Genomic DNA, 14821 nt, shown 5'->3' on the forward strand with positions numbered 1-14821 from the left:
TATATTGATAAAGAAATGCATTGATTGCCTGTCAACGATAAAAAGAAAATCAGCAGCCACACTGAAATTTGCGCAAATAAAATAATTGAATATAACGGATATCCAAATAAATAAAACAAATCACCGTGTTAAATTCGACTGCTTGGCACCTTTTGGCAGTAAACTTATAAGATAACATCAAAAATCCAACTAAACCAATGCTATGGATAAATACATATTAATGAAAAGCATATTCTTCAAAGTTTGATGAAAAAATAGATATCAGTCTCTAACATTGTTTTCTTTAGGCTAAAAACAGTGAGCCCAGCGCAGCTGGTTTAAGAAACAGTTCTCCGTGACAACCAATATTACAGGACAGACCACGGGTCAAGTGTTTTTGAACAATCATACATATAATAATCTTGCACGCTTGTCCTAATCCATCATTCATTGAGCTAAAATTATTACAAAATACATGTTTGGCGACCGGTTCAAGATACATTTGATAAAATTGCCAGATTTAATAATTGATATTTGTCATCTAGGCTAACGTTTTTCGCTCAGTCACATATATACATTTATGCATTTAAAACATAAATATTATATTTTACTATATATCTTTTGAATTTAAAGAAATTGTAGTACGTACAAAATTCACCAAATTGTGTTACCAGGGTTAGGAATTTACATTTCCCCCATAAAATATAGACTATATTATATAAGAGCATCATAAAATATTTGTAGTTTTGACGACTAGGAAACCAAAGTTGTATTATGCTAAATTTACATTAGGGTCAAAAATTACTATTACATAATATTATCAATCGCAATTGAACTCTTAAAAATGGATTCATAGATAAACAACTGTTTCTATCCTAAGCTTCTGTTGTAAATCATCATTTTAATACTATTCATATAATATGTAACACTAAAAAAATACTGTATAACCATAAATAATCACTAACTTAATCTATCACGAAAGTGTCGAATGGGATGGAGGTTTTAAAATGCATACATTGTGCAAATTATAATATGAATGAATGATAGGGTGAAATTAATTTATAAATGTAAAGAAAGTCCAGGGGAATCCACTTAAAATTAATCTTCCTTAGAAGTGAAATGATATATTAATAATTAAAATAAATACAAATTACATACAATAACATATCTATTCTTTGTGAACAGAAGTAGATGATAGATAAAGTATTTCTATATAACAAAATGCAAACATTGTAAATTTAATGTATTATAAAATTAATACATTGAATATTTTATGTCTTCGTCATGACACAACATGTTTTTTCAATAAAAAAATTTATTAAATTTTAAAGAACACTGCGCCTAAAACAACATTCTATAAGAGAGATAGTTTTTGATCAAAAATCCTTTTTTTTATTGACATATTTTATTACGGATATGTAATGGTAAATTTAATTTTGTGCTTTTATAATGTTTATTATATTATGCATTCCAGGTAAGTCTATCTGTCAATGCGTTATAAATATAAGTAAATATATTTAATGTGTTTTGATTCTATGACAAATTCAGTCTATTTGAGCGTTAATATGGTTATTTTATCATCTTCAGTTTATTGAATTTATGCATTTATTACACAGCAATCGCTAACAATATGTATTCAGTTATAATTTCAATACATATTATGTGTATAACTTATCGTTCACGATTCAATATGCCCCATCTGCAGAGGCGATTATGCTATTTTCTAACAGTCACGTCGGAAGAGCATTGAACAGTAATTGCAGTATGTTATTCACTAAAATATACTAGAATATGACAAATATACCTGAATCATACACTCATAATACAGCGGCAGGAATAGTAATAAAAATACAAATACTAAATCACATCTGTAAAACTCTATATGGTGTGTTTATATTTCTATTGATATTGCCGAAGTATTATAAGTATAAGTTGTCTGCTGAGTGAGGGAGCCACATGCTAATATTTGACATATACTGCGATGAGCTTAGTTCTAAATTCGTACACCGGACGATTTATGATGGTATATTTATAGTTTTTTTAAATTTTGAAAAACATGCCGCCATACATGTGACAATATGTTTGTATACTGGTATTTCGAGACTTAGAGAAAACCACGAAAAAATAGAGAGGCAGATGTATTTTACTTTTAAACGGTTTCTGTGTTCATTGAATTAATTGTAACATGTTGGTGCATTTGCGTAATATTGTTGGGCAGTATTTGTCATTAAATAATTCAATGTTGAACTTTTAACAATAATCATTGAGCATTTTAAAAATCAATACATAACAATATTAAAATATTATGCTACGTTGGAATGTATATTATACTATCAAGAATAATTTGAAATCTGCTAATTATTATTCAAGGCATGTACGATTGAGGTGTCTTGTATCAAAGATAATATAAAACTCTTAGGGTTTACAACTGAACGATGAATGAACTTCTGATATGTCCTCACTTTATAAACTAATATGTTCGGAAGCTGCCTTACGGACGGTACAAATTATTAAGTCAAAGAAATAAAAATAGGCCACAAAAATAAACTCTATAAAAGGTTTCAATTCTGTGGCAAGTAAGTTTTTATATACCTAAATTAATTTAAAAAATAATCCATTGCACTAAACAGTAAAAATAGCAGATTAGTGCAAGTGAAAACGGGTAAAATGTAATCTCTCTTTACGGTAATACAGACTGAGCTTGAATGAACAAATCATAACAATATAAATACTTGGTGCCCTATTTCAGCTTTCTATGGATGATATGTTAACAATTTTCAGAGTCACACCATCGATTACACTGAAAAACAACACGGTTCGCAATAGAGTCCGTAACCAACTCTATAGTCAACAAAACTACATAAAACATTGAGTGCAATTCATTTTTGAACCGAGGGCAAACGTTGCACATGACCAAGAAGTTTATTGGGTGGATAATCTCCTCGGGAGAAATGTTTAGAGGTTGGATTGATTGTAGATTCCCCTGGCTGCATCCTAGAAGCGGTCTTTTGAGGCGTGGACGTCAGGATCCAGCTCGGCCAGATACTGGATCTCTTGTAGTTCTTGGAACTTTTCGTGATCTCTAATGTGGGCGTAATTAGCCGATAGACACATGAGGTAGTGTATCTAAAATGGAGAAGACAAATAAATAAATTACATCTATCCACAATATACACTGGGTACTAACATTGGCGTAGCGCATAGAGTGACTGTCGTTGTATAAATACGAAGCTGTGGGGAGCGAGTTCAAACCTGTTGACAGGAAATGACCCATCGGTAAAAATAAAACACTTAAAAGTGGGTAACTTTCTGGATATGATACAAAATTTAATTAAAATGTTTTTTTTCCACCAAATACTGTGAATTTATTTGTTCGAACTCCACTATGATGATTTGGATTGAGCAGGGTTTAATTGAATTTTAAATACTAACCTGTATGACTGACAAAGTTTAGTGTGCACTATTTATGTCAGATCTTAACAACCTACCTCCAACCTTCGCCACTTACATACATACCTTACACTTACATAATTATTGTAAATATTTCCGGGATTTAAAAATCATTAAGAATTAAAAGTATTCAATGTCAGTAATAAGAAATATCACAGGACAAAAGACTCGTGATCATTGAAGGGATTCAGTGACGTCCCGTGGGGGTAGGCAGATTGAGCGTCGCTTGGGGGCGGCAGTTACTCGAAGGGCGGCAAATCGAGGAAAATCATTTGGAATATATATAAATAGCTACCTAAACTTCGTAATAACGAAAATATCTTTCCATTAAAAAATTCAGCTCAATGCTTTTGAAGGGTTCGCGATACCTAGTTTACTTCCGTTGCCCTTCGACGTCTTTATTTGTCCGATATTTTGTTAGTAATATATCCATACAACACATTTCTTAGATATTGGACTCATGAAAGGATGATAAAAATAATGTATTAAAAAATGTGGCGGCATTTTGGCGCTGCTTAGAAGCGGCATTTTATCTAGGGACGTCACTGAAGGGATTTGTCACACTATATATTATACCCCGTTTACACGTGCATGGATTTAATGCTCACAGTATGTATTATCGCAGCCATAACAAGAAAATGCATGTGTAAACATATTGTATTATCATGCAAGTTGCAAGGCATGCATGAATCAAAAAAGTTCGGAAACTTCTGAATTTTCACGCTACAGTTGCGATTTGTCCTATATCTGCGCCTGTGCAATAGAACGATAGTGGCGAATCTGCCAGAAAAAACGAAGTACACTGCTCAGACTCATTTTGAGGTTAACCGATTTTCACTATCTGATAAATAGTACTATAAAATGACAACATCGCGTCTCGCTTACTATTGAAGAATGAGATTGGAGAGACAGTCAGCACTTTTACGTGTAAACAGTTATTATCGCATTAGTTTAAAATACACACTACTGCTGCAAGTAAATCCATGCACGTTCCATGGTTTTAATTATGAGTCTTGGATGAGATAGATGGCTTTATAGATGTCGTATCTGATGTTTCTTGGTGGTAAGAATAGAACATCTATTATATTGTTTAGCAGAAGGTTGTTTCTTGCGCGTGTGGGTGACAAGGGATTATCAGTAACATTAAGAAAACACTCGATTTGTCGCTTCGTAGTACGTGTATTTAATCACACGGTCACATATTATTAATAACGAATAATGTCTTATATTATAATGTTTTATAATACTTTCGCACGTAACATTTTTGGCGGACAGGTGCGTCCAAGCGTAACTCCACTGACGGAAGACAGTGATTAGTGCCCTGTCATTCGGGCTGTCCGTTTCTACTGTTGTCTTTACGCCGGCATGGATATAGACAACAGTATGACAGTTATTGTTGCTGATAAGACCTCTACAGCTTACAATTTCATGCATAATTTGATAAAGACTTTAAATAATTTCCACTCACCAAACTGAGGATGACCAGCAGGCAGGCGACAGTTGCCAATATGAACATTATTTCCGCTTTCTCCACATAATCTTTGCAGAAAAGCTTCAATTCGTTTGCTTCACACACTTTCATGTCCTCAGGGCGGGTGTTCAACGGGAAAAGAAAATCTGGAATGTGAAAATTTTACGAATGATACAACATAAACTAGAATAGCAATGCATACATATCGACACCTCCTATGCATAAGGTCGGAACTGTGTTTTTGGCTATTTTTACTTAATTGCCTTTTGTTAAATAATTTTAAAGATAATAAAACGTTATCAAAAAAAAAATCATTCAATATTTTATACGCATAACTATGTACAAAAATTATGATTTCAGCATTTAAATTAACTTTGTCATCAACGTCATTAAAATTTATTGAAATCGTACTACTGAAAAGTTACCATTTTGCAATTCCGATCTTATACGTAGGAGGTGTCGATATAAAATACGAGGCACTTGTAACATTCGATTAACTGTTATTTAAAATGAAGTTTTTCCCAGTTTGTGTAACACTAATAGTATAGTATTATTTATTCAAAAAATAATCCAAAAGATTTACATACCTATGCAACATTCTTTAATGAAAATACATAGTTCGGAAACACCTCAGAGACATACCTAATAGATTTTTTTTAAATATGGTGTCAGGCGGGACTTGAACCTGAATCCGTCGGATTACGGCCAATGTGATAAGGTAGGTTTAGGGATTGCAATACCGAATGAAAACACCAATACTGGTTTTTTGGTATTTTCTATTGAATACCGGTATTACCGGTATTCGTGAAATATATGGAAAAATCCATGAGGATAAATTGGTCTGAATCCGATGGATGCGGGTTCCAGTCCTGCCCAGCAGCATATTTTTTTCAAGATTTTTTCTAGTAAATAAGTATATTTCTGTGGTGTTTCCATATCATGAAAATTCAAAATCTGTTAAAATATCTACATAATGTGGAAGTCTTTATTCTATATCTGGGAGTGTGAAATTGGTAATTGATTATCCCAGTGCTATGCTATGGGATGCAAAAGAATCAACAAGCCAAAGCATCGTTGGCTAGATACATAGTATGTTTCCGAGGTATTACCGAATTATGTATAATAATAGGTACTAGTAATTAGTAAAGGCCATTTAACAATAGAAAATATAAAAAGTATGAAACCATAAATATTTCATTACATTTAGACAGCCACTCAACATTTGATTCCAAATTTGTTAGATTTGTGGATAATTATTTTTCATGGAAGAGCTAAAAAAGGTTTTATTCTGAACAGAATTTGTCAAATTCATCAAAAGTCAATCTGGCATTTTCTCTCCCAATTAGCATATTTTTGTAGTTGACAGTTGGCAACACTGTACCAGATGGTCAATAATAATATTAATTCAAAACATGTACTTATTTCAAGGTAAAAAGATTATGCAGAGTAAATTTCTAAGTATTATGTGGTCAATAGATTGATAATAATATGTAACATGTTTTCCTGTGGGTTGTGGTTTTTCAATTTACTGAATCATCTTTTTGTCGTGAATGATATGATTATTATCCGGCTCATGAGTTGTCCCATTACATGGGTGTTATCATAAAATATATTATGACAAGAGAAATGTTGACATCGTTTCTTGAAACAATCATTATGACAGTTTTACTTTTTTTACAAAAACTTGTATAGTAATGGAAATTTTAATAAACAGTTGTCTTTCAAATTCAAGTTTATCTTTTCTTTTAACCATGTCCCATCTTAATAGGAGCATATGGTTCTCCACAGTGTGGAGGTTTGTATTAATAGATTTTTGTTTTTAAGAGAAATGGATTTTAGTCACTTACTCAACTATTCGGTCCGTACTCAAGACTCCAAACACAAATTGAAAAACAATATGTGTATTTGCCAAACTCAAGATTCAAACCTGGGACCCACGACATTATAAGCTGACGGGTAAGCCGCTCGACCATCGTGGGCATGCTCCACATATCCCGAAGCGGACCCCCAGGCCAAGATGTTTGGCGCCCCCCCTACCTATCACTAAGGTTAAGAGCAGTGTAATGTTCTACAATAGTGATCCCCAAATGGTATTCTGCGGAACTGCAGGGTTCTGTGTAAAATAAAGGGTTTAAATACATCAACTTGAATTGTCAGCACGGTATCATATTACGAAGCAATGATTGAGACCCCCTTTTGTGATAGCCAAGTAAAATAAAAATAATAAAATTCTAAAATGTAAGATTACTATAGCCAAAAAAACTGATTGGTCAGATCATTCTCAGCTGACTGTTAAGTGTATACTAACCGAATTGTTGGAAGTCAATGCATATTTTCTTTTCCTGGACAAGAGAATTGTCGCACATCATCCAGAACATGGTGAAGACGAACGTGACGAGTACGAGGAAGCACAACAGCACCAACCACACCAGCGATAGCACGTATGTGATGCCCATAAACTGAAACAAGATACATTTATCAGTTACATATTGCATCCAAATGGCATACTTCATGTAATACAAGTGAATATAATGAAGCTTGCGCCTGTTTTCTGGTCACCTATTATAATATGTAATGATACTTTTTGAGTAATATTTTTTTCCACCATATCCTTCCCATCCAGACTTAACATTCAGAAATAACAATGTGAAATTATTTAAACAGGTAGCTTTTAAAAGGAAGGATATTGTTGAGGAAGTCAGCATATGCATGATGCCTGAAAAGTGGCGCCACTTTTTCTTTAAGTATCTAAATGTATGTAAATAGTAAGCCGGCATGTATGGTTGGCATTTATGGCACTTCTAAAAAAGTAAATGTGTAGACCAGTGGCGATTGGTGGAGGTAGGCTGTTAAGATCCGACATAAATAGTGCATACTAAACTTTGTTCGTCAAACGTATTTGTTTTTATTGGACTAAAACTACAATGCGTAAATAATGCTTATTAGTTTATAAAATTCAATTAAACCCTACCTACTTATAAAATATCTAAAGTTATGCCATTAAACTTGTGATTAATTTTTAGGTAATAATTTATCAAGACGTAGTGTATATTATAAAATCAGTAAATAAACTTACAATAGCACATGAGATCCGGCCGCCCACGCGAGCTCGCCATGCTCGATAGACTTTGTGTCTCGTGGCTCCCGTGGCAAGGCAGCCGAGGCAGAGAAGCATCAGGCCCAAGGCGCCCATGCACGCTCCCCCCACCACGAAAACCATCTGGACGGCCTCCACCCAAATGAGTCGGAGGTGAAACACGTTGTCCAGCATGAGGATGGAGAGGGTGGCGCCACGGTACATTGTGGCGCAGAAGACGCCCACTCCCAAGCAACACATGATGGTTGCGATGAGAGTGGCGTACGGAATGCGTGTCATACATGATTGGCATGCATCACCTGCAACAAAAGACATGTCAGGTTAATTTATCATCTTTTTTGGCATTACAGCCTTTTGCGGGTCTTGGATTCCTCCAGAGGTACCCAGTTGAATACGTTGTGGTAATAATTTGTTTGTTGGCATTACTGTCAATTATCTCAGAAAGTAGATTGACTGCAGCCATAATATTTTATATTCTATCAAGAATCCGAGCATGACGAAGATTTTAGCCGATAGCAGTAGAGGTGAGTTGGAAATACTGTCACAAGTTTGTGTACTCAAGTATCGGATGAAACTACCCATACTCAGTATGTGTGGCCCAATAAACTTGTTCCAATAAACTTGTTCCAAAAAACTTATGATGAACATAATACTTATGATGATGTATATGAAACTTATGATATCCAGTTGAGTATGAGACTTATGTCACATACGCACGCCAAACGCTCTATATAGTATTCCAAATACTACGAAGTATTTTGGAACAAGTTTCTATACTAAGTATTTTTTAACCCGCAGGCAAATACTGGTATTAAATATACTTAGTCTTCAAAATCGACCAGTTTTCCCACCTCTAGATAGCAGTAAAGATGAAAAAGTAAGTTTTTTTTTGATAAAATTTTGTAGGTATGATGATTCCATGGTAAAATTGCGTTATAATGATTTTAGTACAGAGTAAAAATTATACAGAGCTGAAGAAAGGCTTCGAGGTCAACATGTTTCATTTTACTGATGTAAAATAGTTAACTGAAACTGAGAAATATAAATAAGAGACATAATAAAAAAAAGATTAATTGAATCTGATGACTAGATTGTTTTATGGTGATTGCAATGGGGATTAATTTTATTTCACAGAATGTTGCTTTTCTGCACTTTCGATATCTCACTACAAACAGCAGATGACTACTGTGTTAACATCAAACCGCTTTATTTAAAAAAAAATATGCATGCAGTGTGGTGACACAATATTATACCAATCGAATGTGTGACATGCTCAATTTCGACACGCTAATTATTTGTTTGTTGCAGTCCGGTTCACCGGAGGAGTGCACAGCACGGCCATATTCATTGATTGGGTAACTACCCGGACAAAAAATCGTTATTTAACTAGGTATATGAAATAAGTAGCAGTAACTCAAAGAATGAACGCAATATGTATATTTAAAAAAACATGAAATATTTAAATTAGAAGATTAAAATCTCCAATCTATCCTAGATTAAAACACTGAAAAGTACTGTCTCAAAATGTTAATAGAATGGGTCGGTTTAAGAATAATAAAAGGTTTCTGCAATGTAATTCTTCATAATATGGCAATGAGAGCCAGAAAATATTATAATAAAATTCGAAAGGGCAAGTAGTTAACTCCTTGTATAGTGGATGTGGGGGCGGCAATCACCCTTGGCGAGGCTCTGATGACAGTTTTAATATAAACGTCTATAACTTCGCGTTCAGTTATGATGTAGCGTAAGAGACTGATGATTTTTTGGTAACCGTTCATCAGTTGTGGTTCTTAGATATTTTTCATCACTAAAATGAATTTGGTAATGGTGCCGCAGATGACCGCATGACTTTATATAACATTTTTTTTATACCAAACCCAACCTAATCAATGTGTGATAATGATGTATCGACATTGTATGAAAATATCAAACTTTAAATTAACAATTATTGGATCGAAAAGCATCCCCGCCGACCGAAAAAGGTATTTAATATAATTGTCTACATGGGATAAACTGTTTCTGCCAAAAAATGATAAATGTTCACCTGCGGCACTATAACCACGAATTTTTTAGACATTTATACAACTTTTGCCATGATCATCGATTATTTTAAACACCTTTCCTTTCATTGCGAGTACTGGACCTGTACTACCTCTGCAAGTTTGCACAAAGGTAACTTATACGCGCGGTTTAAGCGTCGGCCTATAGCGTCGTGGGTCCCAGGTTTGAATCCTCCATCTGGGAAGTACATGTCATATTGTTTTTCGATTTGTGTATGAGTCAGAGTATGGACGTAATAGGTTAAGCAAGTGGTCGACATCCAATTCTCGTAAAAACAAAAATCTGTTAATACAAACCTCCACTCAGTGGAGACCCATATGATCCCTATTAGGATCGGACATGGTCGGAATGGAACTTATACACACAAGATCCAGATATTGAAATCATTCTAAATTGCTGAAATGTTTTGATACATAAGTAAACATACCACATGTTCTTTCACCACCAACTCTATCATGAAGGGTGTGAACCGAGAATCGAGAGCCCCATCGCCCCCTCAGAGGTTGGGTCACAGGATAGTCACTATCAAAATTAGTTTCCAAAGCTCTATTATTTGCGTATTTCATTCTGACTACTTTTGACAAAGTAGCACGAAATAAACAACTGATCAACTGAAGTTACACATTGAAATACTTCACCAAATTCAAAAACAATCTTCACAGCGAACGGGAGCACAATAAACACGATTTGAAGCACAAAGCCAAACAACTAGTTAACAGGTGTTTCTAAAAAGTATGTAACTGAGGAACAAGGTTGCTGTGAAAATTGATTCCTTATTGTAATTGAATGACTGTCAAGGAGCTGTTGATTCATGTCATTATATTGTTTAAAAACTATAAAAATGAATCATAAATTAAATACGTCATCGATTGTGATAAGATTGTTGTCCCGTTCGCACAAGTGACATTGCATGCATGGTGTAAAATAGTGGGAGTCGACTTTACTGTCAACCACTCCCTTTGTAATCTTATCAGAAAATTCGCTGATAAAGATAATATGAATACACTCACCCATTTTTATAAAGTTTGGTTACCCAGGCAACGCGATTAGTATGTTTTCGAGTTGCGATCTAATGGACAGTGCATGCGTTTCCAGATTGTTTATTTACATGAGATGCAACAGCCTGATTTCAGATCCGTCCGCTTCGCCGTTCACATTTACCAAGTTACTTAAATGAAAGCATTACAATATTGTACGGCATTTACGATGTATCCATGTGTCATATTATTATGTAAGAGGTCAATACAGAATTTGGACGAAATATCATTTATACCGTATAATAATTAGCAATTTGTTGACTTTCACCACATTCACAATAAGCTACATGCCCAAACCCATGAAAAATTAAAGTGCATACTGCTGCCAACTTACAGAAAAGTGCAACGAAATGGCGATGCATTGATTGAAAATGTTAAATTAAACACACATACTGCTATCTACGCAGGAATATTGCTGAAGTCATTATAATAAATTATAATATCAACATTATTAATTTTTTACTTAGAAAAGTAATATTCTAATTTATAAATTTCAAAAAAAAAATTAAAAACAACTTATTTCTAGCAACACTGAAAAATTAAAAAAATGTATTATACGAAAACTTATTTCATTCAGGGAAATTGAGAGACATACCTACGATGTATTTTAAATATAATAAGTTAAAATTTATTTACAGAATGAGAAGAAAATATCCTCAAATTCTTAATAGACAATGTTGATAGTCTATGATCGAAAGGCTGAAGCCATAGACTATAATAAACCATCGATTATAGCCGCCGAAACGTCAGTCAATATTATAATTGCATAACAATCTGAATCGAAGCAAGCAAAGCAATACTACCCAACCTATAATCTGGACAATTCCTTAGGAGAATGCTCGAATGAAGTTTGCATCTCATTCGTAATTTTTAAAAATCGTCATACATAATAAATAAACAATGGCGCTATTTAACATAGCATCCAAATTAAGCAATTATTTGTGTAGACCTTCAGGTTAGTATTGTGCGTTCGGTTTCGTTTGAAATTATTATTTTATTTACATACTTTTACTTTTTACTGAAATATATCACCGAAATATTTACTTCTACCTAATAAGTTGCTATTTGAAGAATACTTCATGCCAATTTTTATTTGAATCATTATTTTTCACATTTTATAAACTGTTGATTCATAAGGAACAACAAACTATCCAATCGCATTACTATGCAATCCAAAATATTTAAGAATTGTATAGTATTATCTTGATTGCCCATGGTATGGTAAATGGTTTTGTATGTCAGATGTTTTCATTATAAATGAAAATCTCTGTCATATTATGTATGTTGCCTACAAAGGGAAACTTCACATGAGTAGTTAAGTACCTACTTTTAAAATGTCGTATCCTGTGTAAATGAAATTCTGCATCTAGTTTCAATGCAAATAATAAGAGAGTTCCTGCCAGTTGATACAATATGCTCCACATTGAAGTTGTTAAAATCAATAAACTATGTAGGTATAGATATAAGCATCAGTTGTTTGTTCTCCCAAGGTGCAGAACTAACCTGCCATTGGTGATACCAATTGGGAGGGCAATAACTCTGTTAAACCAAATCGCTTCGGATGTTGATATATTCTATCTATATACGGATGAGTATAGGTGGGCGTTGTTTTATAAATTCTTAAAAGACGGTCCACTTAGCTTTTTCGACGTGCTTCCATGCTCTATAATTTTTGTACCCGTTTACTTTTCATACTGTTTTTTGTGATAAGTACTGTACTTATATAATTTTACACTGTTTTAATACTATTTCTTTGTTTTTAAATGTCATGTTGTGTGTCATTGAACATTACAAATGTCAATCATTTGTAATGTTCACCATACCTATACCCGTAAAAATAAATAAATTTGAAAATTTGAATTAGTTCGAATTTGGAACTAAACTGTTCACAGTATAATAAATGCTGAATAATATGCCAAATGTTAGCAAGTAGAGTCCTCACTCAGTGGACAACTTATACTGGTAGATCTACAATATAGTTCTCAAAGCCTCCAGCATATTTTATTCTATATCACAATAACATATTATAATATATTTTCCTAATGCTGTGAATCTCTAGATTCTTAGGTTTTCATTTCAGTTTCATTTGTGGCAAGATTCACATTTATACTCCGAGATAGGTTTATTTGCCATGGCGGTATTGAAATAAAAACGCATTGCATTAGTGTTTTATTGAATGAACCATTACTATTTAGAAATTATGACATCAATATATTATTCGGTTTCTGAATGTAAAGATTTTTTTAAATCTCAGCAACACAACTATTAATAATAATAATAGCAATTATTGCTATTATTATATTACGTTACACAGAATGGTGATTTTTTGCACAAGCAACATTTTACGTTTGGCCCCTGTATATCTAAAATTGCCATTGAATGCATTCAATGCTGTCAATATTACTTTTCTTTAGTTACCAATCCAACTAACTCAAAAACGTTCTCGAATAACATTCAAGGCAACAAAAAGTTCACATTATGTATTCCTTCATTATAGTATTTCGTTTATTTTTTTATTTACAAATGTGTATGTTATGTTTGTTGTTTTAGGAAGCCTATTTGCCAAATATTGCTCAGCAAATGTCGCCTTACAACCAGATGTAGAGAAAGAGACAAAAGACGTCATTAGCACGGTCAACAATCTTGCAGCGTCCAAAGTCTCTCGTAACTTTGCTGTTGTACATTTGTTGGGGAAGCAGTGGAAAGTCACCGATGGCGACTTACTTATGGTTGAAGGCAGCTGGCCACCCACAATTGGCGATGAGATCATCCTGGATAAAGTGTTACTTGCCGGAACTAAAGACTTCTCACTCATCGGCCGCCCCCTCGTTCAACCTGGCCTAGTTAAGGTCACAGCCACAATCGTCTCCCAAAATTTGTCTTACACCAAAACCAGATTCAGAAAAAAGAGAAGGAAACAGTTCATGAGGATCAACTTCATAAGGCAATTTCAAACGACTATGAGAATAAATTCCGTTGAAATTGGTTCCCATTTAAATAATCAGTCAAATAATCAAACAGAAGTTTGATGATCTTCATAATTTTCGTAGATGTGTATGCAAAACTGAGTTGGAAAAATTAAGACAAAAATATAACTTGAAAATATTGATCACTACAATATGATTATATTAATCTAACAAGTAATCACTCATGCATTTTTTTTTAAAAGACTCATTATATTATAATAAATAAACAGATGGTAAACTGATTTGTATCTTTCTTTTACTGCATTTATTATAAGGGCCGACACGTATCGACAAAAGAATAATTTAAAAGGTACTACAGTACTCTCTCAGTAATCCGCCACCCCAAAAACCAGACAAGTGTCCAATAAGTGAAAACGGCGGATTATAGTGCATACATACAAAATATGGTAAAAATTAAAACATGTATTTCGTAAAGATAGTTTTTTTTTTTGAAAAATTTGTACTAGCAAATTACGGTTTTATTTATAATGAAAATCAAGTATTTACTAAATTATACATATTTATAAACTTAAGTTTATTAACTAAATATTAAACAGTAAATCACTTGACACAACCAGTTGTTCAGTGAGACAGATATTCTTGAATGGCTTAGGATTCCTGGCTTTTCCCTATGACTTTTGGTCATAGTGTATAGGATTTCAAGTTACATATTATACACATTTATATTTTTTATAAAAATCGATATTTTTTAAAATAGATATAAAAAATATTAAAACTGAATTATCAAAAATCTAAACGG

The 14821-nt window shown here is 33.3% G+C and overlaps 2 protein-coding genes across 3 annotated transcripts; one reads left to right on the forward strand and one right to left on the reverse strand.

Moving 5' to 3' along the window:
* Window positions 1–1376: 1376 nt before the first annotated feature.
* Window positions 1377–11394, reverse strand: M6 (neuronal membrane glycoprotein M6). 2 transcript variants are annotated; one of them, XM_085957316.1, is made up of 5 exons: window positions 11069–11394; window positions 7977–8296; window positions 7209–7359; window positions 4898–5046; window positions 1377–3105 (listed from the first exon to the last, which is right to left on the reverse strand). In XM_085957316.1, the coding sequence occupies exons 1-5, from the start codon at window positions 11070–11072 to the stop codon at window positions 2974–2976; spliced, it is 756 nt and encodes a 251-aa protein (XP_085813442.1). In that variant the 5' UTR covers window positions 11073–11394; the 3' UTR covers window positions 1377–2973. The 2 variants fall into 2 exon arrangements, with proteins under 2 accessions (XP_085813442.1, XP_085813441.1); XM_085957315.1 differs by lacking the exon at window positions 11069–11394 and adding an exon at window positions 10486–10877.
* Window positions 11395–11843: 449 nt separating this feature from the next.
* On the forward strand, window positions 11844–14303 carry mRpL21 (mitochondrial ribosomal protein L21). Its single transcript, XM_085957317.1, has 2 exons — window positions 11844–12050; window positions 13646–14303. The coding sequence occupies exons 1-2, from the start codon at window positions 11996–11998 to the stop codon at window positions 14122–14124; spliced, it is 534 nt and encodes a 177-aa protein (XP_085813443.1). The 5' UTR covers window positions 11844–11995; the 3' UTR covers window positions 14125–14303.
* The last annotated feature ends 518 nt before the right edge of the window (window positions 14304–14821 follow it).

This window comes from Rhyacophila brunnea, unplaced genomic scaffold (assembly GCF_057557595.1).
Source record: "Rhyacophila brunnea isolate RB1 unplaced genomic scaffold, BYU_Rbru_1.0 scaffold_6, whole genome shotgun sequence".
Taxonomy (NCBI): Eukaryota; Metazoa; Arthropoda; class Insecta; order Trichoptera; family Rhyacophilidae; genus Rhyacophila; species Rhyacophila brunnea.